This window comes from Eretmochelys imbricata, chromosome 2 (genome assembly GCF_965152235.1).
Source record: "Eretmochelys imbricata isolate rEreImb1 chromosome 2, rEreImb1.hap1, whole genome shotgun sequence".
NCBI lineage: Eukaryota > Metazoa > Chordata > Testudines > Cheloniidae > Eretmochelys > Eretmochelys imbricata.
Genome location: NC_135573.1, coordinates 81,381,881 through 81,408,982, shown reverse-complemented (window position 1 = coordinate 81,408,982; position 27,102 = coordinate 81,381,881). Strand labels below are relative to the sequence as shown.

The window sequence follows — 27,102 nt, the reverse complement described above, 5'->3', positions numbered from 1 at the left end:
AAGGGACAAAATTCATATTTTCAATATGTCACATTGTCAAAAAACCCTTTCATTAAAGACTGACGTGTTGCTATCCCCAGTGCTCACTGAAGGACACCATATAAGACATTATTTTTTCTCCACTGTCACTTCAACACCCCAAAATGTCCTCTTTTCCCCCAATTTCTTCACATTAACTCCAGATGCCTCAAACTGCTGGTGTCTCTCTTCTCGGACAGTTGAGCCCAAGAAATTAGTAGGGATACCTGATTTGTCCTATTAATTATTATTATTATGGTTATTACATTTGTATATAGTGCAATAGGTGTGCATGAAATGACAGCAACAAAAAAAAGTAATATGTTCTATGTGCTAGAATGATAAGAACTGCTGTAATGGAACAGACCAATGGTTTGTCTACTCACATATCCTGTCTCAGGTACTGGCCAATGTAAGAGGTTTCAGAAGAATGTGTAATCCTCTCATAATGCATCTAGCTGTGCTACAGATGTATTCTGCAGAGGGAGGGAGATTTCTTTCTGACCCTAATTTGTGTTCACCTTTTGCTCTGAAGCATGTGGTTTGCTAGTCCTTGTGCTTTTGTCCTAGACAGAATGTCATACAGGGTCTGTTCCTGCTCCTATTGAAGTCGGCAAGAGTGTTGCTACTGACTTCACTGGAGCAGGACTGGACCTGTAAAATGTACAAGCCTCTCTTTAATCCTACTAAATTGATTGCCTCAATATCATTCATTTTATGTCCTGAATTTCACAGGTTAATTACGCAGTATATTGAATTGAAGCAGCATTGCCTTTTAGCTGTTTGAAAATTACTGCCTTCCAGGTTTTATGGAGTGACAGGTTACTCTAATGCTCTGCTGCTGTGCGGTACTGCAGTAAAACACACTTGATCAGCCCCAGCCCAGCCCTAACTAGGGTGTTTGCATTCTAAGTGGTTCTTCACCTCAGTCTCCAGACTTTCAAGGTTACAAAACAGGAAAGGATCAGCATAGCAAATGGTGATAGCCTAGTAACAAAAAAAGTAAATTAAATTTTAAGAAATGCTCATCCCAAAAGAAGGTGGCCACCCACTAGAGCTATGCAAACAGTTTTACAGATAGAGCAAAGATCAACTAATGACTGGCTTTTTGTCACTTCAGTTTCGGCTTGGACAGTTTTGGTATATTGCCCTGTCACAGGGTGGACTGGCCCTTTAAGGGGCTTTGGGCTCAGCCCCAGCTGTTCCTAGGTTATGTGCCTCACACCTGGCAGAGGCCATACGTGAGGTCATGTGCCCCGCAGATTTGCCACTTAACTTGTACTGAGCATGCTCACATGGACTGAGTATGCTCAGTAATACTGCTGAAGCCAGCTGCCTTCACTCTGCCTCCCTCCCCTCCCACCCCTCGCCCCCGCACTGGCAGGCACAAGCCTCTGCCCACCGGTGATGGGTTTGGCCTTGGGATGGTGGTTGGGTCAGGTGACCAGGCATCACCTGATTGTAGCCCAAGGGTGGGATTTTATATAAGAGGGTGAGACCAGGGATAAGAAAATTCTAATAGGGAGATACGGAGTGGACCTAATAAAACACCTCTGCTGAGAGAGATACCCTGGGACTGATATCCTGCTACAACGATAAAGAGACAGCAGGGAAAGGGCCTGTTAGGGACACAGGGTCACACTGGGCAGGAAACTCCCTGAATCAGCCAGAGGAAAAGGCCTGGCTGGAGCTACCTGAAGTATAGGTAACCAGACAGTAAGTGTGAAAAATTGGGACTCTTTTTTTTGGGGCGGAGGGGGAATATAGTTGCCTTTATAAAACAAAGCCCACAATATTGGGACATTTGGTCACCCTACTGCAGTAAGAGGCAGGAGCAAAACTCTTCAGAGGAACTTAGGAGCCCTGCTGGAGCATAATGGATTGTGAGCCTGGAGAAGAAGGACTAGAAGATCCTAGTTTTGAGTTAAACAGTTATTTTATGTTAAACCAGACTCTGAACGGAGGGAGCAGTACACCAACATCAGTTGTGCTGGTTTGCCCTCCTGAGGAAGGAAAAGGGAAACTGAGACAGTGTCAGAGTCTGACACTAAAGGAGATACAACCTTGTTACATGCCTCCAAATTTCTGCAAAGGCTAATATCCGTTTCATACTTGAAATGTAATTTTTCTGCATCCTTTTCCCTCTCACCTCCCCTAATGGCATTATGGAAAGACTGTGACTCTAACCATTTAGATCTAAGAAACCCAGTCTTCCATAACAACAGACCCTGGACAGGGGAAGAATGGGAGCCTTGCAGACGCCTGGATTCTACCTTGCAGCTTTAGTCATAGTTTTAAAGAGTTCTCTTCTTTACCCCCTGCTTTTCCTTTAAATGAATAGGGAGCCAACAGTGGTGTGTCCTACAGAAAGAGCTGTAAAGACTTAGTGAAGGGTTTAAGAATGGGGGTGAACTGGCAGAGATGGTGTGACACAGTGGGAATTTTCTGTAATATTTTTGATGCCTATGTGTGCCTTGGTTTCCCACTGCAGTTTGCATTGCTAAAAGTGTTCAGTCTGCTCTTTGGGGCAGTGCAGGACATAAGGTAAAGGTGTCACCTTGCTGTCTGGGCCGCAGTGAATAGGGCCATTACGGGACCTACTGAAAGTGATCAGTATCAATGCAGAATCCCAAAGACAATGGAAAAGCCCCAATGCCTAACCACTTACACCAGGAAACAATAACGAAGAGGAAGAAGGTTTCCTGCCATCATCTCTCTGCAGGAAAGCTGAGCAGAGACCCCAACTTGAGAGCAAGGAATTGAGATGTGACAGGCAGGGAATAAAGTATGGGCTCTGGAAAAAGCTGGCTGCTCTCTCCTGGGATGGACAAAAGAGAGAGAAAAAGAGCATTTAAGATGGAATCCACTACAGGCTGGCTGGTAATTTGCTCTGGCTTGACCAGTATGGACTATGCTTTTTCCTCTATTCCTCTACACTAGCCTAACAACTTCCGATGCAATGCTGTGTCCCAGGTGACTAAAAAGCCCTACTGTTTTGAAAACACTGCTTGGGTGTCACAACTGCACGATGTGCATTAGTCCCTGAAGAGCGTACAGTTGGACTGACTGGACAGAGCTTGCAATGGGAAGCAGGAGTGCTGGAGCCCAGCTGCTCAATCTAGGAGACAGTGAGGCTGCGTGGCCAAAGGAAAAAGTAAGCTGGTACAGTCCAGTACGCTGTGCTGGACAGGACCGATTTCCCCAGCCTGGCGATTTAAAGGGCCCAGGGCTCCCTGCAGCAGCCAGAGCCCCGGGCCCTTTAAATCACTGCTGCAGCCCTGGGGTAGTGGGGCAGGGCTCAGGCAGTGATTTCAAGGGCCATGGGCTCTGGCCGCTGCGGAGAGCCCTGGGCCCTTTAAATCGCCACCCAAGCCTGGCTGCCGGAGCCCTGGGGTAGCGGCAGCAGGGCTCGAGCGCCGATTTAAAGGGCCCGGAGCTCCGCTGCAGTAGTGGCAGCCAGAGCACTAGGCCCTTTAAATCGCCCCTGAGCTCCCAGCCGCCTCTGCAGCTGGTAGCTCCAGGGGTGATTTAAAGGCCCTGTGGCTCCCAGCCGCAGCGGAGCCCCGGGGCCTTTAAATCTTGATTTAAAGGCCCCAGGTATTTAAAGGCCCCACCTCTTCCGGTTGAAGCCATGCCCCCTGCTCAGGACTCTAGCATACCGGTAAGTCCTTTAAGTTACTTTCACCCCCGTGCATGGCCCACCCTGAAGGAAGACCTTTTGAGGGTCTGCCGTGCTTCAGGAGTTTCTCCAAGAGACTGTTTAAAAGCTGGGCATAGCAGAGATCCTGTGGATCCATGATTGATGTTAAGGAGGAGTGAGTTCTACGCCCTAGGGCCTGGTGTGGCAAACATGCCATCACCTGCAAATAGGTAGATGTCCTCAAATTAAAGAGGAAGATTAAGAAGAAGAAAAAATAACTCCGCTCATTCCTCTTGTTGTACACATCTGTCCTATGTACACAAACGTTCTTATTACTACCTCCCTTCACCACTCCTGCCTCCAACTGCTTGTTGCACCCACTTGACAGGCCTGGAGAAGACCAATGGTGTGTTTAATGAGGTGTCCTCTCTCCCATAGAGACTGCATCAGCCTCTCATACTATACCTAGTTATGTTGAAATTATAAGCTTTTTTGGACAGGACCTGTCTTCCAGTCTGTGTTTGTACAATACCTTCTACACGGGGACACTGATCTTGATTGGGGCATCAAGGTGCTACCACAGCACATACAATAATAATGCTGAGAAGACGTGTCTTTAATTAGGCATGATTCTTGGAGCAGATCTTGTATAATTCATCCTAATAGCATTCATGCATGACACACACTTTTGCCACTGTAGGTGGGATCCCTAAAAGGTGAGGGCATTAGAACTCAAATATCCCTCAGGCTGAAGTTAAAGAATGGGATCACAAACACAGCTATGGGTCTAGTGGAGGGCTATTGCCATAGCTCTGCCATGTCCAGGGCAAAGCTATAGAACAATACAATTCCCAGTAGGGTTGCCAGGTGCCTGGTTTTCAACACCAAAAATCCAGTTACCGCAGGTTGGGGGTGGAGGAGGTGCTGGGTCATCAAACCCCTACCAGCCCCTGTTCAGTCAGGGCTGCATCCTACCTACATCTCGTGGGCAGACAGGCAGGCAGACTCCGTGTCAGACTGCAGCTCCATGTCAGACAGCAGCTCCCAAGCAGAGGGAGCCCAGGCGGGAGTGGGGGAGGGAGATGGAGTGGATCCAGCTATGAGGAAGGGGAAGGGGGCAAGCAGCGGGCAATGGGGGGAGGGGAGGAGACTGGAGGGGAGGAGAGGAGCGAGCAGTGGCCGGGTTTGGGAGAGGCAAAGAAGCGGGGGACCTGGAAGGAAGATGTGGAGTAGGGGCAGGGCAGGAGGGTCTGTTTGTCAACAATTAGAAAGTTGGCAATCTTAATTCCTGGTAGCTACAAGTACTGCAGCCTCACCGTTTAAACAAAGTTTTATTGAAACTGTGGAGCTTACAGCTGTTGAAACTGTCATCTGATGTATGAGTACTGTACTAAACACAGCACCATCTGGGAGAAGGCTGTGTGACATAGTAAGCAGGATAGGCTATTCAGAATTGGGAGGAAATCCTTCACAGCCTTCCTAGAAATGATTTAAAAATACAGGGCCAAATTCTCTGCCGGCACAGCTCCAGTGAAGTTGAAGATGTAATGATACTACAGTCAATAGAGTTATTCTAGCAAAGACTGTGGCCTAAGCTTTGTTCAGTTCTGGAACCTACACAGATCATGGATCACATTAATTTGTCTGCTGAGGAGAAAATTGTGGAGAATTGCAAGTGCAAAATTTCACCAAAATATCCATTTTCATAAAATTCCATGAAGTATAATCTTTGGCTGAGTTCTAGTTCCTTTTGAGAGTCCTCCATCTCTGTACATAATCCTAGTCACCTGTCTAGCTAAAATTTAATTTTCCCAGAATGGAAACACACACCTTATTTACCAGGGACTTTGTTTCAGTTTATTGCTATGACTCTCATACTCAGGTCAATGACAACAGATATCTGTACACACAAAACTTTGAGCGGGCATGTATAATATTCAAAATGCTCTGTGCTTTAAACCTCCACTACACCCTTTGCCACACCCTAACATTTTAAGCAGAGACTCAAAGAGCTTAGCTTGCTTAGCCCAAACAAAAGAAGGCTATGGGGAGATATGATTGCTCTGTATAAATACATCAGAGGCCGGGATAAATACCAGCAAGGGAGAGGAGTTATTTAAGTTAAGTGACAATGTGGACACAAGAACAAATAGATATAAACTGGCCATCAACAAGTTTAGGCTCGAAATTAGAGAGATTTCTAACCACCAGAGGAGTGAAGTTCTGGAACAGCCTTCTAAGGAGAGCAGTGAGGGCAAAAAAACCTAAATGGCTTCAAGACTGAGCTTGATAAATTTATGGAGGGTAATGTTATGATGAGATTGTGTACCATGGAACGTAGCTGATCTGCGACTGCTAGTAGCAAATATCTCCAACAGCAGGTGATGGGACACTAGATGGGGAGGGCTTTGAGTTACTACAGAGAATTCTTTCCCAGGTGTCTGGCTGGTGGGTCTTGCCCACATGATCAGAGTATAACTGATCACCATATTTAGAGTCAGGAAGTAATTTTCCCCCAGGACAGACTAGCAGAGACCCTGGGGGTTTTTCATCTTCTTCTGCAGCATGGGTCATGGGTCACTTGCAGGTGTAAATGGTGGATTCTCTGTAACTGGAAGTCTTTACATCATAATTTGAGGACGTCAGTTACTCAGACAGAGGATACGGGTCTATTACAGGAATGGGTGGGCAAGGTTCTGTGGCCTGCAATGTGCATGAGGTCAGACTATATAATCATGATGGTCCATTCTGACCTTAAAGACTATGAGTTAAATGGGTATGGGCACAGGGTTTTTATGAAGTGATATAGGTTCAGAGATCATGAAAAATATGTATGCCAATCATAATCCTGTTCTTACAAAATATAGTTGAGATTCTGTATCTCAAATATAGTTGAGATTCTGTATCTGTATTCTCAGAATCTCTGAGATTCAGGCATGAATGCAAAAGAAATCTGACACAAACCATTTGCACCAAGATTTGAATGAAAACTTCCATTTGTATTTTTTTTATCAAGTTCAAAGACTTAAAATAATTTTAATCTGTGGTCTCTCATGGGACTAGTCATATGCTTAAATTTAAGCACATGCTTAAGTGTTTTGCTGGATCAGCGTCAGAGTGCGCAGCATCTTGCAGGATAAGGGCCCCTGGAAGAGGCATGCCCTCAACAAATCCCAGCCCCTCCTCTCATTACTGATGCTTTACACGCTAGTTGATATCATGAATTTGATTGGCTTGGCATTCAGAAATATTGCCAGCCTCTACCAAGCCACCTGTGTTAAAGAAATATTTTAACTGTGAAAAGCTAGAGACAACGAGCAACAGGGGTGCACTGTTTTGTTTCTGATTTCACAGTATGCATAAACACCTTAACTGGCTGATGTCAGTGTTTCACAACTATTGAATTATCATATTTCTGCAACACAGAACACTCTGCGAGGGAGGTCAATAGTATTGGCAACAGCACAAGAAAGTTAAGGATGCATAATCTGGTTTTTAAAAAATCCACTAACCAAAATAGCAAATTTCCATCAACCTCTCTACCCTCTCCTGCAAAACACACATTTGGGAATATTTAAATGTGTGTTAAAAGTCCATTTCCTACTATATTTCCCATCTCATGGCTCCTTTGGGAGAACCTAATTCATGAACAAACAATTCCCAGACCAGATAACTAATTTCTTTGCTGACCTCTTTCCATAAAACCCGACAATAAGAGAACTCCAGTCTCTCTATTGCCACTTTCTGGTGGTGTTTATGCTGCTTTACTGCTGATGTAATGGAAAGAAATTAACATGCTATCATCATCATTATTTATTATTATGATGATGATGCTCAAGACTGCAAGGAAAAGTGGGGGTTCTTGAAAGTTTAAATTTTCCATGAAAAAACAAAGTGCCATATAATCATTGGGTGCATACAGAAGGTTAAAAAAAATATTCTGTCAGGAACCATCAAGAATTTGGTATTTTTTTCAACACTTCCAAAAATGTTAATACAACTCAACTCATTCTGAATAGTGTCTCTCATACACACCATCCCAGGTATATTACAGAGTTGGGACTGAACCGTCCTTGGATTTTTCATGCATGTGAGGATAGAGACAAGCATGGACAAAGCGTCTTGTTCCAGCCCCCACCACATTCCCCCAGCAAGGACTGGGAACAACAGCCCTACAATCAAGGAAGTGTAAGGATTGTTCCCTCCTAGCACCCTCAAGGGAGCAATTCATTGTAAACAGAATGGGTAGGAGACAGGGACTTACCCCACTCCCCATTATGTCAGCCCACAGGGCCAGCCAGACATTGGAAAGTGAGCAGGCTGCATAAGTCCCCTGTACATTGGGGATTTCAGGGATAGTTTGTATGCCTGGAACTCAAGCCATTCATCTATGCTGACTCTCCAGGGGCCATGTGGCTCCACACGGACCCCAAGAGGGGCAAAGTACTATAATCTGGTTCTTAAATAATAGAGGGAAAAGAAAATTAAGAAATGCAAGCAGTGGTAGGGGGGAGGGGTGGGACTTTTTCAGAGGAGATTTGGGAAATAGCTGGATAGGTGACGAGCCAGAAAGATACAGGAGACTTGTTCCAGGTGGCAAGAGCTGCAACAAGCAGTCTCCTACCAACACTAGTGAGGTGTGTCTGAAGAAACAGGGACTTAGAGAGAGAGACCAGGGGCCTGATCCCAAGCGAAGCTGATCACCTGAAATACCCACTGAAGTCAATGAGAGATGTGGTCCCCCTCAGGCTTAGGCTTGAAGTCAGTGAGGTAGTCTGGAGAAATTCCAGCCTGAAATGAACGGGGGGCCAATGGAAGAGGAGTGTGATGTGGTATGTTTTGCTCATTGAATTCCTTTCAAATGTATGTTATAACTCAGGTACCTTTGAAATCTTCAACGTTAGCATATTATTTAGTACTTAGTCCTCCATCCTTCTGGCACAGATATTAGCAGTGGAAACTATTTCCAAGCCAGTACTTGTCTTCTCCTTGCCACTTACACTCATGATTCATTGTTCAGCTTTAGCTCTCCATATATAACTAACTCAGGGAGACTAAATAAAAAAAAGGGTGAGTGGGGAGCTATTATGCATAGGAACCAATAAGCTCAGTTTCCTCTGCAATTCAAAACCGTATCAGCTTCTGACAGATTCTCTTTAAACTGTGTCACCCTCTGCTGCCCTTGAATATATGAAAGGAGACATGGTGTGTATATGGGAAAGGGCAGTAGTGGGGTGGAAGGTACCTAATGGTGTCATATTTCAAGCTAGCATCTATGCTCCCTGGAGGTTATCTTGCATTTAATAAAGTGTGCAGTGAGCATTTCAAATGGATATGGTTATGGCTAAATGAACAGTGACCATTAAAGAGCATCTCCTCTGCCCAACCCTCAGGATTTATGTCTGCTCATACTGGAAAAGTAAATTACAGTACTGAGCACAGGTTAAAACTTGCATCTTGCTTGTATGACAATGCTGCACCAAGTAGCGGTGTATAACTATATTCTCCTACATGCTTCCGTAGTTAGCTATATATCAACACCACACCTAAAAGCCATATAGCCACGTGTGTATTTTATATGGATGCTTACTGTGTAATTAATAACTTTTACACATCCTTACAAAATATGAAGCCCTTTAACGTACGTATTAACATTTTCCATTCTTGAGAGATTTCAAATCCCCAAAGATTTCAGTTATTCTTATAAAAGGGACTCCCTGTTATGACTGTATTTTAAATGCCCAAGGGCCATACTCCATTTAGCTTAATGGTCATGTTATACACTGAGGGGTTGTTATGGAGACTGTTCTGAAGTATTCCTAGAAATTTCAGTGTATAATTAGTGGTGGATGCTATAACACGACTGTCAAGTTATCTCCATGGAAACAACCAGAAAACCTATACTGTTTTGGTTGCAAGAAGTGATCTGCATCAACACTGCTTTTTATAGACCTTTAAGATTCTATTAAAGGCTCACCGATTGCCTTGTTTGTTAGTTAAATTCAGCTTAGATATACAGGGTAAAATTCTCTCTTTGATGCACATGTCTAGCTCCCACTGATTTCAACAGAAGTTACCCATGTGCCATCACAGATGGAATATATTCCATACAAAGTAAATGGATGACATTACCTCTATGATTAGTAAGACTGAGGATGATATATATGTTAGAGATGGAAGAAGTTAACTTGCAAAAATCTTCCTATTTTCCCTGTAATCCCTTCTTCTACTTGGCTCTTCTCTGCACACCTGAAGCCTTGAGAGCATGGAAACTCACTCTCTAACTGAAAGGTAGACACGGCTCACATCTGTGCCACTCAAGGCACTTGGCAGAAGAGGCTGATGAAGAGTTATACAAAATTCTCTCTCTCCCCCACATTCTGGGCACATCACTACACAGTTCTTCCAGATCAGGGCGTGAGGTTGGGAGCAAGATTCTTATACTTTGCACTATACCGTGGCTAAAGGTAATATATAGTACAGATAAAACTCCAGTCAGAGTTTATTCAGTTCTTGTATAAGCAATTTTATAAGTTCCAAACCAAGGAAAAAAGGTGACTGTCAGCAAGAGCTGCTCTTACGTTAGTTTGAGTATACCTGTACACCAAGAGGAAAGTATACTTTAATCTGTAACACTGACTGGTCAAGTGCAGTATAACACAACATTATTTTGTATAAGCTTTTACACAAGTGATCACACAGGGCCAGTTTGTGAACCCTTTAGGCCCACTGGCGGGAAATTTGTTACACCAGTGGTTCTACTGACTTCACTAGGACTGACCCATGTGCATCCATTACCTTTGAAAGGACTTCTTCTGTGAGTAACTACATATCAGCAGGAATAAGGGGTTCACAACCTGACCCATAATATTTTACAGTGTTAATTCAGCTATAGAGCTAAACAACAACTAATAGCACAGCAACAGGAAAATTAAGAGGCACAGGAGCGAGAGAAAGACATTTTAGGGGAGGTTCAAAGACAGTGAAACGTTCATAAGGCAGAGTGATTCAGAAATCTGTCTTGCTTTCCTTGGTACTAGAGCTGCTGTTCCAGATGGCTGGAACACCAGCAGAGAATGCCTTTGGCCATTAGATTGTGTGAAGAAATGGAGAGGCAGCAAGCAGAGCTAGATTTTGGGCTTCATGAAGCTCATGGCCATGGGCCCCCCAGGTCTGGGAGAATCTTGGCTTTCTTTTAAAAAAAAAACAAAGCACAGTAATAGCTCCTTCCTGTTTGTTAGGGTGACCATATTTCCCAAAGGGAAAATGGAACACTGCACGGGGCTGGCCCGAGCCCTCCCCTGCCCCACCCCCTGGAGGATAGCTCAGTGGTTTGAGCATTGGCCTGCTAAACCCAGGGTTGTGAGTTCAATCCTTGAGGGGGGCTATAGGGGGCTATTTAGGGATCTGGGGCAAAAATTGCGGGATTGGTCCTGCTTTGAGCAGGGGGTTGGACTAGACGACCTCCTGAGGTCCCTTCCAACCCTGATATACTACGAAAGCTGGCCCAAGCCACTTGCCTGAGCCCTGCCTGTCCCCCACCTGAGCTCTGCCACCCCGCCCTGTGCAAGGCTGGCATCTCCACTCACCCCCTCGCACATTCCTCCTTACTGCACCCCACCTGTCTGACAAAAGTGGGCATTTGTCCCATTTACTCTTGTCAACTGATCAAGTCAGCAAGACAATTGCACAAATGCCCAATTTTGCCAAAAAAGTCAGGACGCCCAGGACAGGGCTTAAAAAAAGGGACCGTCCCAGCCAAAATGGGACATATGGTCATCCTACTGTTTGTAGATAGCCTTCAAATGTAAACAGATATCATCCATTTTTTGGAGCTGAAAAGAACATGGATCTGTGCTACACTTCCTCAGCGCGAGTCTGTAAGGGCATAAAACACACACGTACAAAGCAAAGTTATTCATTTTGGGGTGCATCCTAAAGAACCAGCTCACTAACCCTCTCCAAACGCTTTAGGCCGGCTCTGTGCACAGTGCTATGATCACACCAGGCTGGAGTCAGTTATATCTGGAGGTGAGAAAACCAAGATATTGTTCCAGAAGCCCCACAAAAGTACTAAAGCCATGTCTGGCAGCCAGTATGAGCCATAAGAGGGATTGGGGAAGGGCGTAGAAAGAGACAAGCCCATGAGGTAACCTGGGGCAAATATATCCAGTAATAATGAATAAGGAGCTAGTGCAGCTGTCCGATGACAGGGGTGATAGGATTGTGCTTCTTTTGTGTGTGAAATAGCTAACAGCAGCAGTCTGCATACACTGCAGCCTGTAGAGTTGGGATCTGGGGAGACAGAGAAGGCAATTACAATCTTCAAATGAGATTACAGTAACTCTTCGCAGTCAGAGTACAAGAAGCCAGTAGAAGAGCCAATGCAGTTTGACTTCAATTAGATTATATTCATTTTTTTATCCTTGGGAGGAAGGAGAAAGAAAAGGAAGCATCCAAAATCTATTCCCCATCCTCCTCTTCGCAATAGACTAATTCAGTTGGGACCTTCTGGGTAGAGGCCAAACCTACAACAGTTGACCAAAATATTAATCAGATAGCTGTATATAATCTGACATGCTTACATTCCCATAAACTCAGAGCATTGATCAAATATAGCACTGAGAAGCAATGACATTATTCCTCCTAACTCAACAATTTCAACTGCGGCTGTCGCCTAATTCCTAGAGGCCCAACATGTTTAATCTCTCAATACAGATTAACAGCCCTAATCTAAATAAACCTCACTGACAGCACTATTAGAGCTCATTAGAGTTCTCACCAGATGTTTCAGTTTGTGTATACGAGTGACTCTGGTTTTTCATTCCAATATATGACCCATGATACGAACATATTTTGTGAATTAAAACATGCAGTCTCAACATATCTTCAAATTCTTGTTCTTCTGGGGGTAAATCAATCCAAAACAGAGACAAAGGATTCCATCTTTGTACATCTTAAAGGTAGTTTTTGTTTTTATGGACGCTTCTCAATGTTTCTCACGTGTCTATACAGCTATGACTAATACACACAGTATTTGCTTTTACTCTGAATGTGCAGAGTGCATTTATCAGTATGAATACCACAGAGTGTACATGCAGACTGATGCTGAGGTACTCAGCAATGCGTCAACACCAGAACTGTCAACAGTTGTTACAGTGTGGTTGTAGCCACGTTGGTCCCAGGATAGTAGAGAGACAAGGTGAGTGAAGTAATGTCTTTTATTAGACTTGACTTCTGGGCCAGACCTGAACAAGAGCTCTGCTCAAAAGCTTTTCTCTTTCACCAACAGAAGTTGATCCAATAAAAGATATGACCTCGCCCACCTTCTCTCTTGAACAGTTGTTCCAGACCGAAGAACCTGAAAAACCTCCTGTGGTGACTAAGTTGCTGCAGACAGTCAAAGTATATTAAAAATCAAGTTATGCCCCTAGTCCAGTTTTGAACTGAATGAAAATAAATAGACAAGGAGACCAGATACGTAGATTGCATAAAGAACGTCTCACTGTATCTGTGAAGCAGGACTCTTTAGGGATCATGGATGGTATATTGGTACATCAATGCTTAAGAAGAAATGTATCACCAGTCACATAGGTACAAAGCATCCAAATGGAAAACAGATTCTTGATTCTCTGAACCTCTTTCGGGGCCTGAGCTGCTATCAGAGGACTACAGCACTCTCCTTTCTTGGCTAATTCTCAAGACAAACACATTCTGGCCTGAACTGCTGCTTCTTTCCAACTGCTGGTGAAAACTCCAGTCAGTCTGAGAGTTTAAGGGGATGACTTGGGGCACAACTCAGTCCAAGAAAAATGCTTGTGTGGGAATATAATGCTGCTGCTGCTGCTGCTGCTGAGATCCAGTGGAGGGGGAAGGGAAAACTTACAACCATGGCCACATCTCCCTCATTTTGTGTGTCTAGTTTTAAATAGTTTCTATTATTTCCTATTTACATTAACTTTCTTTCCTCTTCTCTGTCATTTTTAAAAGAATATTAAAAGTGTGGCTAAAATACATTTTACAATGTTAGGTAAGGCTAATCTGAATCTGCCGCTATGGTATCTTGTGCTGTGATCCACTCAATCCTCACATGCTGGCCAAGGTTGGACGACCTCCAAAGGACACCTAGCTGCCACGGGAAGTACTGCTGGTGATTCGGTAGGTCTCTCTCTTCCAAATGAGTCGATAGTTAAACCAATGTCCTGCACAGTGTTGGATGGCAATACGATGCCATAGGAGCCATCCTTCAGATGAAACATCAAACCAGAGTCCTGAGCTCTTGTGGTCATGACATATCCCATGACAATTTTATAAGACTTGGTGTATTAACTCCACTGGTCTGGCTAAATTCCAGTTCAAGTAATTATATTCTGACTATCCACCCCTCGCCCCTCACAGAACTATTGGTATAAAATAGTCTTTTCTTCTTCTTCCTCTCCCAAAACTGTTGGGTAATATTTCTATATTTTGTTAAGCAGCTGCTGAGTTGCACCCTAGAGGTGGCTGCACTTCAGCAGTGGTCTGTATGTATTGCTTACATACCTCAGAAGGGTACTGTGAGGCTTAATACCATGCTGGTAATGTGCTTTGAGACTCTTGGATGAAAGGCACTACAGAAATGCAATGTACCAGTTGTATCATTATTAATTGGAGCTGGACATACCACATGTACCTGCGTCCTCTTTATATTCAGGACCAGGCTATAAATGACTATTGAGCAACAGTATAGACATTGCAATAAAGGTTACAAAAAGGTAAGAAAACTCATTTTCTCCTTTAAATAGTTATTTTGTTTTGGATAAAAAAAACTTTAATGCAAACAAACTTAACCTTTATGGGCTGATTTCAAGAAAACAAACGTTGACTAAATGACCATGAAAGTTTAGGGCTATATCTTTAGCTAGCGTAAGTTGGTGAAACTCCTTTGACAACAATAGTATGACCATATTTTGTGAAGGCTACATCTAGAGCTGGCTCTGAACAAAGCCCCCAAATCTAAACATCCCTGAACTTTGGGAAAGCTTTGATCCCAATACAGATTTTGAGGCTCTGACCCATTTCAGCTGCGGAAGGCTCACGTCTGCTTTACAATAACATCTCCCACTACTTCTCATCCTCCTATCTTTTGATACTTCAAAAACACCACACGTAGAACCTGTTCTCCTTATGCACAATATTAACTAACAGGGTTCGCTATTCCCATGTAGCATGCACCTCTGCCAAGTACATAATATTTCAACAGCAAGCTTTAAATCAATTGACTTGCTACCAAAGAACAACAAGAAGGTTAAGGCACTAAAACCTCCACAGCCAGACTCTTCCTAGAGCTCCTAGGAGAAATTCAAGCCAACAAGAAATGCCATGGGACTAGCAGAGTTTTACTGAGACAGACTTCAGAAATACTTAATACAAAAACAGTGACACTCCTTTCCCACAGCCACCAGAACAAAGACTGAGGAGTCATTTTATTGCAATTTGTAAACAAATGTATTATATAAATCCATTAAAAAAGCAGTTTCATTCATTTTAGTGGGAAAAACTTGAGGACAAACTGCTCAGGGGAGTTGAGGCTTCAGAGTATCACACATGGTAATGATTAAACTGGGTAATTTACATATAGGAAATGGGAGTCAGACCAGCTCTTCTGACTTTATATACTCTGGATAGTTTAACAGTTAAGCCATTAGCTACTCAATGCAAGAATCACCCATTTCAGGTTTTTGGTTTTTTTTAATTAACTTTATTGCAACAGTCACCCAGGGAAGGGTCATTTTGTAATCTTTTCCTGTACATTTCATGTGGTATAAATAAACTTGCAATTAATCAGACATTGTTCTTCAGCGCAGCAGAGAATGGAGTTTTGTTCATTTTCACGGGGATGTCATAGTGTAGCTCCCTCTCTTGGCAAAAAGCATTGCGCTACTAGGACATTATGTGAACACTTCCCCCTTCTCTGGATGGGGGCGTAATATGGAGGTTACTGGAACCTTGTTGTGCCCCTGTGGATCCTTACTGCTGTTGCATAAAAAGTAAGACTGGTTCATCTGGGTCTAGAATAGCTCTGACCAAGAAAACACATCCCCCTCAGAAGGGGACAGATAGCATCAATCAGCACAAAGAAAACAGGATAGTTGGTTTATTTAAAACCCCTTGTTCACCCACCACTCTTTCAGTTCATTGTCAAAATAGCCCTTGATACGGTTGCCATCAGATGACAATGGGCCAAATTCTGCCCCCACAGAAGCCAAAGGGAGTTGTGACATTGGCTTCTATGGGTCCAGGTTTTGGCTTTGTGGTTCTGAAAACCAGTGCTTCCAGAAAGGAAGAGACAACACGGGAAACAATTGCTGGCAGACACCAATGTCGTTCTCAGCAGCAGTATCTCACTTTCCACAAGTGGTATTTCTTGTATCTAATTGCAGTGCTTGGAGCCAGTAGGTCAGATTCTCAGTTGGTATGGCCCATTATTTTGGGGGTAGTCACAGGTGACTGATACGGGCTGCCTGAGCTCTGCTATGTGCGGGATGAAATAGACAGATGCACCTTGTGTCTAATTAGAATGGCTGGGGGAAGAACAGGGATATGGAGGTTCAACTAGCTCACAGTTTACCCACGGGAAATAGAGATCCTCCAAGTTCAGCTGATGGTCTCTCTCTTACCTTTGCAAGGAAACTCCAGGCTGCATATTGCCAAGAGGATGTGATGCTTTTTAGCTTCACTGTGTGCAACATCAGAAAGAATCCCAACAGTCCACTGTAAAGGGTTGAAAAAGCTTTCATTATTAAAGAGAATTCTCTCAGCTTCTATTAGCCAGAATCTTACAGGTTTCTTGGTATCTCTTTTCCTATTACAAAACTAAACAAACAGGTAGTGTTGATCAAGAACTGGAGTAGGTGATTTGGTAGACAAAGAACTTATTTTATGTCCAAAAGACCCTGTTTTTTTTTCCAGTCAGGGGCTGCAGTATAAGTAAGAACATTTTATGAGCTCATGCTTGGTCTTTAATGGGTGCCAAAATGCACTAGCATAATCCATGCTCTACAGGTGACTGGAAACGTGAAGTCAAATTCTGATGTTCCAATGGCTCTAATTCAAATCATTCAAGATTTCAATGGGAGCCAGACATATATATTTGGCCCATATTCTCACTCAGTCCAACTTCTGTGATTGCTTGAGCTGAAACAACCACTGGAGAATTTCAGTTTCTAATATTGCCATGTTGCTTAATCTTCCTAAAGACAAAATTCAAATTAAAATGTCAAATGTATCTTCAATTATGGTAGATAAAAATAAATTAATAAATCTGTAGTGTTGTGGAATAAGACATCCTGATGCTCTTAACTGACAGATGAGGTGAATTCATAGAATCATAGAATTTAAGGTCAGAAGGGACCATTATGATTGTCTAGTCTGACCTCCTGCACAATGCAGGCCACAGAATCTCACCCACCCACTTCTGTAACAAACCCCTGACCTATGTCTGAGCTACTGAAGTCCTCAAATCATGGTTTAAAGACTTCAAGGTGCAGAGAATCCTCCAGCAAGTGACCCGTGCCCCATACTACAGAGGAAGGCGAAAAAAACCCAGGGCCTCTGCCAATCTGCCCTGGAGGAAAATTCCTTCCCGACCCCGAATATGGCAATCAGCTAAACCCGAAGCATGTGGGCAAGACTCATGAGCCAGACACCCAGGAAACAATTCTCTGTAGTAACTCAGATCCCACCCTATCTAGCATACCATCACAGGCCATTGGGCATATTTACCGTTAACAGACAAAGTTCAATTAATTGCCAAAATTAGGCTATCCCATCATATCATCCCCTCCATAAACTTATCAAGCTTAGTCTAGTCTTGAAGCCAGATATGTCTTTTGCCTCCACTGCTCCCCTTGGAAGGCTATTCCAGAACGTCACCCCTCTGATGGTTCGAAACTTTCGTCTAATTTCAAGTCTAAACTTCCTGATGGCCAGTTTATATCCATTTGTTCTTGTGTCCACACTGGTACTGAGCCTAAACAATTCCTCTCCCTCTCCGGTATTTATCCCTCTGATATATTTATCGAGAGCAATCATATCTCCCCTCAGTCTTCTTTTGGTTAGGCTCAACAAGCCAAACTCTTTGAGTCTCCTTTCATAAGACAGATTTTCCATTCTTCAGATCATCCTAGTAGCCCTTCTCTGTACCTGTTCCAGTTTGAATTCATCCTTCTTAAACATGGGAGTCCAGAACTGCACACAGTATTCCAGATGAGGTCTCACCAGTGCCTTGTATGGTGGTACTAACATCTCCTTATCTCTACTGGAAATACCTCGCCTGATACATCCCAAGACCGCATTAGCATTTTTCACAGCCATATCACATTGGCGGCTCATAGTCATCCTGTGATCAACCAATACTCAGAGGTCCTTCTCCTCCTCTGTTACTTCCAAGTTATGCATCCCCAGTTTATAACAAAAATTCTTGTAATTAATCCCTAAATGCATGACCTTGCACTTTTCACTATTAAATTTCATCCTATTACTATTACTCCAGTTTACAAGGTCATCCAGATCTTCCTGTCTGATATCCTGATCCTTCTCTGTATTGGAAATACCTCCCAGCTTTGTGTCACCCACAAATTTTATTAGCGCATTCCTACTTTTTGTGCCAAGGTCAGTAATAAAAAGATTAAATAAGATTGGTCCCAAAACCAATCCCTGAGGAACTCCACTAGTAACCTCCTTCCAGCCTGACAGTTCACCTTTCAGTATGACCCTTTAACCAGTTCCTTATCCACCTTTCAATTTTCATATTGATCCCCATCTTTTCCAATTTAGCTAATAATTCCTTATGTGGAACCGTACCAAATGCCTTACTGAAATCGAGGTAAATTAGATCCACTGTGTTTCCTTTGTCTAAAAAATCTGTTACCTTCTCAAAGAAGGAGATCAGGTTGGTTTGGCACAATCTACCTTTTGTAGAATTCACAGAGCCATTTAGGGTTAACTAATGACAGGGAAGTGAAGGGATTCAAAGAACTGCTTCAAAAAGATTTATGCAACAAATTGTGGCCTGGCTAGTGCAATGGACCAGGGGCATAAAGGGTTGCAAGACATCATCACTAGCAGCATGGGAGAGTGTGATGGGGTATTAACCCTCACACTAGCCTTAAAGGGGCTAATGAGGCTGAGAAGGGGCCAATTAACCAGATAGGCCACAGCTGAGGGGAATTAGGTGGCCTATGTAATTCCCTGAATGATGATGGAGCCCAGCTAAGAAGGGACAGGCAGGGCTCATATAAAGCCAGCAAGCTAGCAGCAGAAAGGGCTGTAGTCAGGGAGCCTGAAACTACCCTCTGGACCTTAGAGAGAAAGGAAGGGAATAAACCTAGGTGAGATGATATAGGGAAAAAGGGAATAAGGTTTAAACAGTGCAGACTTTGGCTTCTGATTAGAGGGTCCCTGAATTGGAACTCAGAGTAGAGGATGGGCCTAGGTTCCCCTACCAACCATGGGGGAAGGGGCACCGTCTGGGTAGTGAACGAGAAGACTGCCAGAGACAGTTTGTATGATACCTCCGGGGGGGACAAGCCACAAAGGGAGAGCACCCTGAATCGCAGAGAGAGAGAGACAGCGAGGTATGCAACAAGTGGCAGAATGGGTGCCCGACCTGGAACAAGTTAATCCCTGAGCAACCAAGAGGAGGTGCCCTCATGGTGAATGACAGAGAGCAAATGTGCTCATGCACATATGTGGGAGAGTGTACAGCTGCGCTGGCATGGGTGTACACTGTATCAGTTATAGACCCAGCACAGTTCGCTCCCTCCCTGGAGCAGCAGGAAGGAAGATTGTGACTCCCCAAGTCATGATCCCCCTGCTGGGCTGCTCCAGGGACAGCACAACAAAGTGCTGCCCCTTGTGGAAAAACCAGGATTTATCCCTACATGTGTATTTCCGTATCTTGATACGCCAAACAATGGAGAGAGTACTGTAACTGCACAGAGGAAGGAGTTAATGCAACCTTATTCTATTGAAGCATAACCACAAAACCCTGAGGCTATAGCTGGAGCTAGTGATGTCAAGACGTATGGCCTGCAATTAGCAGATATTGCTATGGTGTTAATACAGATAGGTAGGGGAAAGGACAGTGCTTAGTACCTATGGTGATACTCTATGTCAATGGTTCTCAAAGTGTGGGGTGTGCCCCCTTAGGGGGGTACAGAGGAACATTCAGGGGGGTGCCTGGTAGGACTGGGGCCAGCCCCCACGGGGGGCAGGGAAGAAGCACCATGCTTCCAGCCCCATTCCATCCCCAAACCAGCTCTGCCTCCAACCCCATTCAGGCCCCAGTCCTAATCCGCCTCTAGGCCCAGCTCCACTCTCGCTCCACTCTCACTCCCTCTCTGCCCCCACACCAGCTCTGACCCCAGCTGCAGCTCCACTCTGCCCCTTCCCACTCCCAGAGCCCCCCATATAGGGAGCATGCAGGGTCACACTTCCCCACAGATTTCTTGGGGTGCCCTTGGCGGGGACACCCAGCAGCAAGGAGACAGCACTCTCCCTGTGTCCCTACAGCCTGGGGAGGTGCTTGCTTTGCAGACCATCCACTGAAGTGAGTCTGGGGGTGGGGAGGCAGAGCCAACAGTGGGCCCCTAGCAGCAGGGAAGGCGAAGCAGCCTCAAAGGGTGCGGGAGTTGCTCAGCCAGCAGATAGCTGCCCGGCTGCTTCCTCCCTCCCTGAGCTGCCCAGGCACACAGAGTGCCACTGCCAGGGGACATGCTGTCTCTTCACTGCTGGACATCCACCCCAGAGGTATCAATCTGGGGGAAGGGCATGTGACCCCCACACTGCTGCCCCCTGCTCTGGCCCCAGCCCAGCTCCTCCCCCATCCCCAGTTCCGCCCACAACTCCATCTTCAGCTCAAGCTCTGCTGCTGAGGAAGCCTTGGCTGTGCAGTATTGCGGGGAGGGGCACAGACAGATTCCATTAATGGTGGGGGGCGGCATGACTGGAAAAGGTTAAGCACTACTACTCTATGCTAAAAGATTGTAACCATCTCTCAGGAACACGCCTCTGCACCAACAAAGGGAGGCGTAGCTATGTGCGAGGAGAAACCCAGGAACATTTCTTCTTAAGACACCTCTTAAAAAGAAATCTTGAGGTAGATAAAATGCCCACTAAGATAAACGGCAGGTATATTGCGGATGTTCTGCTTTTAGGGCAGTTTACACCTCAGAACTATTGTTCCAGGCACTCTGCACACTCAAGCTGACATTGCTGCATTGTTTATACTTTGCATTTGTGAAGGTTTTCTTCAGAACCGTAACAGCTAGACACTGAGGCTACGTCTACACTAGACACTTCAAAGCGCTGCTGCGGGAGTGCTCCCACGGCAGTGCTTTGAAGTGTGAGTGTGGTCACACACGAGCACTGGGAGAGAGCTCTCCTGGTAATCCACCTCCACGAGGGGAATCGCTCCGAGCGCTGGGAGTGCGGATCCCAGCACTCGGAGCCTGTCCACACTAGTGCTTTATACTTACGTTATGTCTACACTGCGCACATGACAACAGTGCAGCTGTGCCGCTACAGCCGCACCATTGTAAAGTACACAGTGTAGCTGCTCTTTGTCGCCAGTGGAGAGCTGTCCCAGCGACAAAATAAGGGCATGTCTACACTTGCCATTTAAAGTGGAAAAAGTCCCTTTTTTGCACAGAAACCATGGGAGCGTCTACACTTACCAATGACTTTTTGCAGTAAAACTCAGAAATTTCACCTCAAAAAGGAAAGCACCTCCACGAGAGGCATAGAGCTCTTACCAGTGATGCTTTTGCAGTGATGTGCAAGTGAAAACAGGTTCTTCCTGTTTACACAGCTTTTAGCCTCCAGGGGATATCCCACAGTGCCTAGGTGACCACTCTAGCCTGCATTTCTGCTGCCAGGTAAACAGACATCCATCCCTCCCCAGGAACTTTGAAACTCCCCTTCCTGTTTTCTTGCCAAGTGCTCACTTATCTGGACAGGTAACAATGTCTGCTCCATGGAGCAAACTATCCCCTGCTTGGAGCAATGCTGAGCTACTGGAGCCGGTCAGTGTTTGGGGAGACGAGGCTGTGCAGGGACCCAGGATGCGCCACAATCACCCCTCCTCCCCCTCAACCTTCCCACAAGGCCCATCATCAAAATGGAGAGAGCTGCACTATGGAATAGCTGCCCTAGAGCGCTGCTCTCATTGGCAATGGAAGTGCTCCTAATGTAAACACTCTGTGATGCCTGAGGAAGTAAGTACACAACCCGGTGCTTTACTTTCACCGGTTCCCTATCACCAGTGAAACTTACAGCACAAAAACTCTGCAAGTGTAAACATACCCTCAAACCACCCCCAACAAGGGGCGGTAGCTTCATCGCTGGGAGAGCGTCTCCCGCTGACAAAGCGCTAGCCAAACCGGCACTTTTCATTGTTAAAAATATTGTTGGGGGGGGGGGAAAGAGAGGCGCTTCACACCCCTGAGCAACAAAGGTTTTAATGACAAAAGTACAGTGTAGACATAGCCTTACTTTTCAAAAAAATGAAAGTGAGAACCCAGAGAGCAATTGAGAGGTCTGCCCATATTCCCCAACTATTCCTCTGGTCTAGTTGCAATTCTCTAGAGTCTTTGAAACTGGGTCTTGTCTACTGGATGAGAAACCATATAACTATTGTGGAATAACTCCATGTTAACACTATATTCTGGGATAAAAGTGACTTGATTACAAAATAATTTCTTCTCTCACATTAAAGTCACTTTTACTTCAGAACCAAGCATCCACACAGAGGAGTTAGTTCGGAAGAGATCATTCTCTCCACCCCCACCCCACCCCATGAAAATCAATTGTAGCATTAGGATCGTGATCGTTTTTCACATTATGTCAACCCTTTTAATAGGTAAATAAGATCAAATAAAGAAAATAAGAAAAGTCCCAAGAAACATCACAATTATTTTTTAACCACTTAGCATGAAAGTTGAAATTCAACCTAAAAATATTAATGGATCTAGTGGACAAAGAGCAGAAGATTAAGAGAAGACTGCAAGTTTCAGCAGAGTAAGGAGGTCTAGAATAAATAATGTAATTCTCACAGGATAACATTACTAGGCTGTGAACTTTTGCTACTCAAAATTGTTACAGCCTTCACCTTTTACACGACTAACCCATTCTGCCAAGTAACAAGGTGTACAGGCAAATAAATCCATGCATACTAATATAGTGCTGAAGACTAATGCCTTGTAATCACCATAAACAGCAAGTTTTACAAGGCCTAATCCAATTTGGGAAGCGTTTGAGAAATGCTAAGATAACACATAGTCCTGCCATGAGTGCAGGGGACTGGACTAGAAGACCTCTCAAGGTCCCTTCCAGTCCTACAATGCTATGGGGTCTATCAAAGCTTTGCTATGGTATGTAAAACTATTTTAATGGTGGCTAGGAACACTCATGGCCAAACTGCACATACCTATGCCCCTTCCCCCTCTGATGAAACAACCCCTGGCAAATTTGAATCTCAGGCCCTTGATGGCATTTCAGAGGAAGTCAATGCTCTGCAGCTTTACTGGCTTGTGCCAAGAGAGACTATTGTATCTAACTCAGGTTTTACAAGTGTTTAACTGAGAGTCAGGGTTGGATGTTGACAGAACCAATTATTCTAAAAGCATTCACACACCCCAGTATGGAGAGGTTACCTGGCACAGCAGCTGCTGTGAAATCTGTAGAAGTACAGAAATGGAAAGTCCAAGGCACTGAAGAGATCACCTGAGGAACAAAGGAATATGCTCAGTGGAAAACTGGCAAAAATACCCATAGTTACAAACAAGTAGGGAACAGCAATTAAATAGTCATTACAGTATTAGTTTAACATTCCTTTACAGCTGCCTGACTCTTTAAATTACTAAGATTTCCACATTTATAGTGTTATTAATGATTCATTCCTGACTTTCTCAGTTCTAGCTGGTTCCTGCCTTTTGTTCAAAAAGGGGGAAGGGATTGTAGAAAATGTAAAAGTATTCTTGGCTAATACGTTTCTAATGGCACATAAATGATTGTGTTGACACTGCAGTTTCCAATGACCAGGCATGCACCACATTCGCTAGTTCTACTGGAGGGCCCCCAGGGGTGAATTTGTTTCCACTGAAGTCAGTTAATTCTTTTAGTTCCATGCTGTGCAACAGGAAACATTTACATGTATTGGCTGCTTCCCTCTCTGGAATTTGAACTCTGTCACAAACAGCAAGTCAGGAGGTTTAAAAACGTTCTTCCAAATATGAGCAGAGTAGGGCTGGTGAATATTTGCATTTCCAGGAAGTCTGACCCATAGAGCTCTCAGGAGTGCCTAGTGTCTGGAGTTCTCTTACCTCCAAGCTCTACAAATTCTTTAAGTGTTTCCCTTCAGTTTTTAAAATGTGTGCCTATTTCACTGGGAATTTCTCTTTCATAATTCCTGATGGGAGGACACAGCAGGCACAGTGGCTTTATAAAGTACCAAAAGCTCCCACTAGCTGAAGAGCGGTACCTGTTCATTTCTTAAATGCTTTTTCCTTTGTCTTTCTGACTGGTTGAATCTTCTGTATAAAGAAATATGGACAGGTTCCACCATCACTGCTTTGACTAGTAAAACACAAATTTGCCAGAAACTGGAAATGGGTGACAGGGGATGGATCACTTGATGATTTCTTGTTCTGTTCATTCCCTCTGGGGCATCTGGCATTGGTCACTGTCAGAAGACAGACTGGGCTAGGTGGACCTTTGGTCTGACCCAGTATGGCCATTCTTATGTTCCCTGTTCTAATATACCTCACCTCCCTGAATTATTACTTATTGTTGGCCCTTTGGCCACAGTGAAGGACTAAATCCCACCATGGGCTGTGATGGAGAGGAGAAGTGAATAGTGAAAAAAGAGATCCCCTTACTCTATGTGCAAGCAGCAGAGTGAGACCTCTATTTAGCATTGAGAAGAGCATGAGGAAGGAAACCCAGCATCCAGGCTGGCTGGTAGGCCTTGGTCTCAAGGGAGCAGTCTACCAGCTAATCCTTGGGACTAGCCCCCAGTCAGCTAAAATGCAGGCTATAGTCTGCAGTATCTGTTAGTCAGGGTCCCATGCTGCTCTTTTGAAAAGGACAGGTAAGGTCCTTATGACAGTCCATTAGATGCAATTAAATATCAGTGCATAGATATCACAGTGATAGGCTCCTTTCCCCTCGCCTCTCTGAACATTGTATCATGGCCTAGATGGTCCTGATCCTACTCCCAGTTAATTCAGTAGCAAACCTCCTAGTGGTGCAGGATTCAGCCCTGTGGGAGGGCCTGACACAAGTTTACTATGGTTCTTTTGTCATGGCCTTTGTGCAAGAAATTCCATGTGGTTTTCTTGTTGACTCTTCAAGATTTTGCACCAGGATGTAGAGTCTGTTCTTAAACTGCATACATTAAAAAAAAAAATCAAACCAGAACCCTAAAAAAATAAATGTTACCACATTCTCTATTCACTTTACCTGCTGGATGGGACACAGAGGCCAAAAGCACCACGCTAAAAAAAGAAAAGACATATACTTTACTACAAATTGAATACAAAAGTTATGAACAAAGGAGGGTACAAACAAACTGCCCACAAATGGACAGTGCACCTAACTGTTCATTAATGAGTGACGTTCTCCCCCTATGCAATGGGACAGCACAGGCCTCTGGATCACTTATGTCATCAAAATGGAGCTTAGGTGGGACTACAGTGCATAAGCCTTGAGCTGGCTCTCTGTACAAGAGTGAATTTTGACCTTGTGTGTGCAAACATGATTTGTGGGCATGATTGTGGTAACTGCATGCGCAAATTAAGGATCCAGTTCCACATGTGTGTTTGTGCAAGCACTGTGTTCCCATATTTGTGAGTGTCACACTTAGATGAAATGTCACTTAGATGAAGGGAACAAGTATTCATGTTACAGTTAAAACATGTATAAAGAAAGAGCATACTAGTGAAACTCCTGGCCTCAGCAGAACGAACAGCATTTAGTTTTCTTTTCTAAAGCTATTTACTGCTGAGTTCCAAACACACTCACAACACTGGAAGGGGAATTTTAAAGAATATTTATCAATGAACATTTTCATGCATATATAAATTATAGAATCAGTCAGGGCCGGTTCTAGGTTTTGTGGCCTTTCAACTAAGATTTGTGAGGCCCCAGCCAGACTTCTAAGACTAGCATAACCAGAGCCAACACCACAAAACTAAAGGGGTGAAGGGACTCCCAGTCAATACTAATGTCTCTCTTGAAAAGCACCCTGTTGTTCAGTTAATATCCCGTCTCCAAGGACAAAAGACTACAGAATTATTGGTCCTTCACCATGTGCAAACATTCTGTGGCTGTATGGCTTCAAAGAAGCTATGCTTCCAAAGCCAAGTTCTAGCTGCTTCCAAACTGGAACAATTCAGCTGTCCATGCTGGTCACTGGAGGAAAAGCAACAAAGATGGAGGGCAGCAGTTCAGCCAGAGGTCAGGCCATGCCTTTTCCTGACTGACCATTAGTAGGCGCTGCATTTATGACAGTGAAAAGATATGCTGAAGGCATCACAATTTCCACCAATTAATTGCCACGGTCTCCTGCAGTCCCAGGGCAGATCTAGGATAGTTGCAAGGTACCAACCCAACCACTAAAGCCATGGAGACCTGCAAAATGAGAAGGAGTTGTGGCTGCCAAAGACAGGGCCTGCAGCAGGGTCTTACTAGAGTTCAATGAAGCATGGAGCTTTTCTGCCCGGTGCAGGGCGTACGTTGATACTAAGGTCCCAAAGGGTGTGGAGGTGAGGGTCCTGGCTCTGAAACCAGTAGTGCAGCACACAAGGCAAAGGGGAAAATTACATGTAAAGGATATGGTCAAGTGGCTTAGGCTTAACATTTTCTTCAAAGTACTTAAAGTATATATAACCTGGCGGAAAATGTCCAAAGTCTAAATATCTGTATTTTTAACAAACCACTGTTTTGCCACAAAAAAGTCAACGTTTCTAGACTGCTGGACACACAGTATGTAATTCTCTGCTGCTGCCTCCAAACTAGATACCCAGAAATAAACCCCAATTCCACAAATTTACTGACCTTATCAATTCTGCTGGTAAACATAGCAAAGGAAGTGACGGCCTGTTGCTTGTTACTCAATATGAAACACAACAAGGGAATGGAAGTACAAATGAAGCTGCAGCAACAGTGGCAAGAGCTATGGCTGTGCTACAGTCCCCGTTTTTACTTTGTACATATTTTACTGACAAGATTGTGGAGAGTAGGAAATGTGTATATGTTTGCCTCGGTAAGAAACTTCATCTGCAAGCAAGGGGAACTGATAACCCTTCGACATCCCAGGCTCAGATCCAAAGAAAACAAAAATCTTACTGGGGAAAGTGGCAGCCTAAGCCAGTGGGTTAAAACTGCAATAAGCTGCACTGCAT

The 27,102-nt window shown here is 44.3% G+C and overlaps 1 protein-coding gene across 2 annotated transcripts in view; it reads right to left on the bottom strand.

Annotated features, from left to right (window-relative positions):
* Positions 1 to 27,102, bottom strand: part of SLC35D4 (solute carrier family 35 member D4) — an 81,146-nt gene that overhangs the window by 16,691 nt on the left and 37,353 nt on the right. Inside the window, exons 11-14 of one of the 2 annotated variants that reach the window (XM_077810374.1) lie at positions 25,160 to 25,194; positions 23,353 to 23,422; positions 16,318 to 16,411; positions 15,437 to 15,719 (exon numbers count right to left, since the gene is read on the bottom strand). In XM_077810374.1, the coding sequence (XP_077666500.1) occupies positions 15,699 to 15,719; positions 16,318 to 16,411; positions 23,353 to 23,422; positions 25,160 to 25,194 (220 nt within the window). In that variant the 3' untranslated portion in view covers positions 15,437 to 15,698. Of the gene's footprint in view, positions 1 to 15,436; positions 15,720 to 16,317; positions 16,412 to 23,352; positions 23,423 to 25,159; positions 25,195 to 27,102 lie in introns of those variants that run through there. The other variant, XM_077810372.1, reaches the window with a different exon arrangement.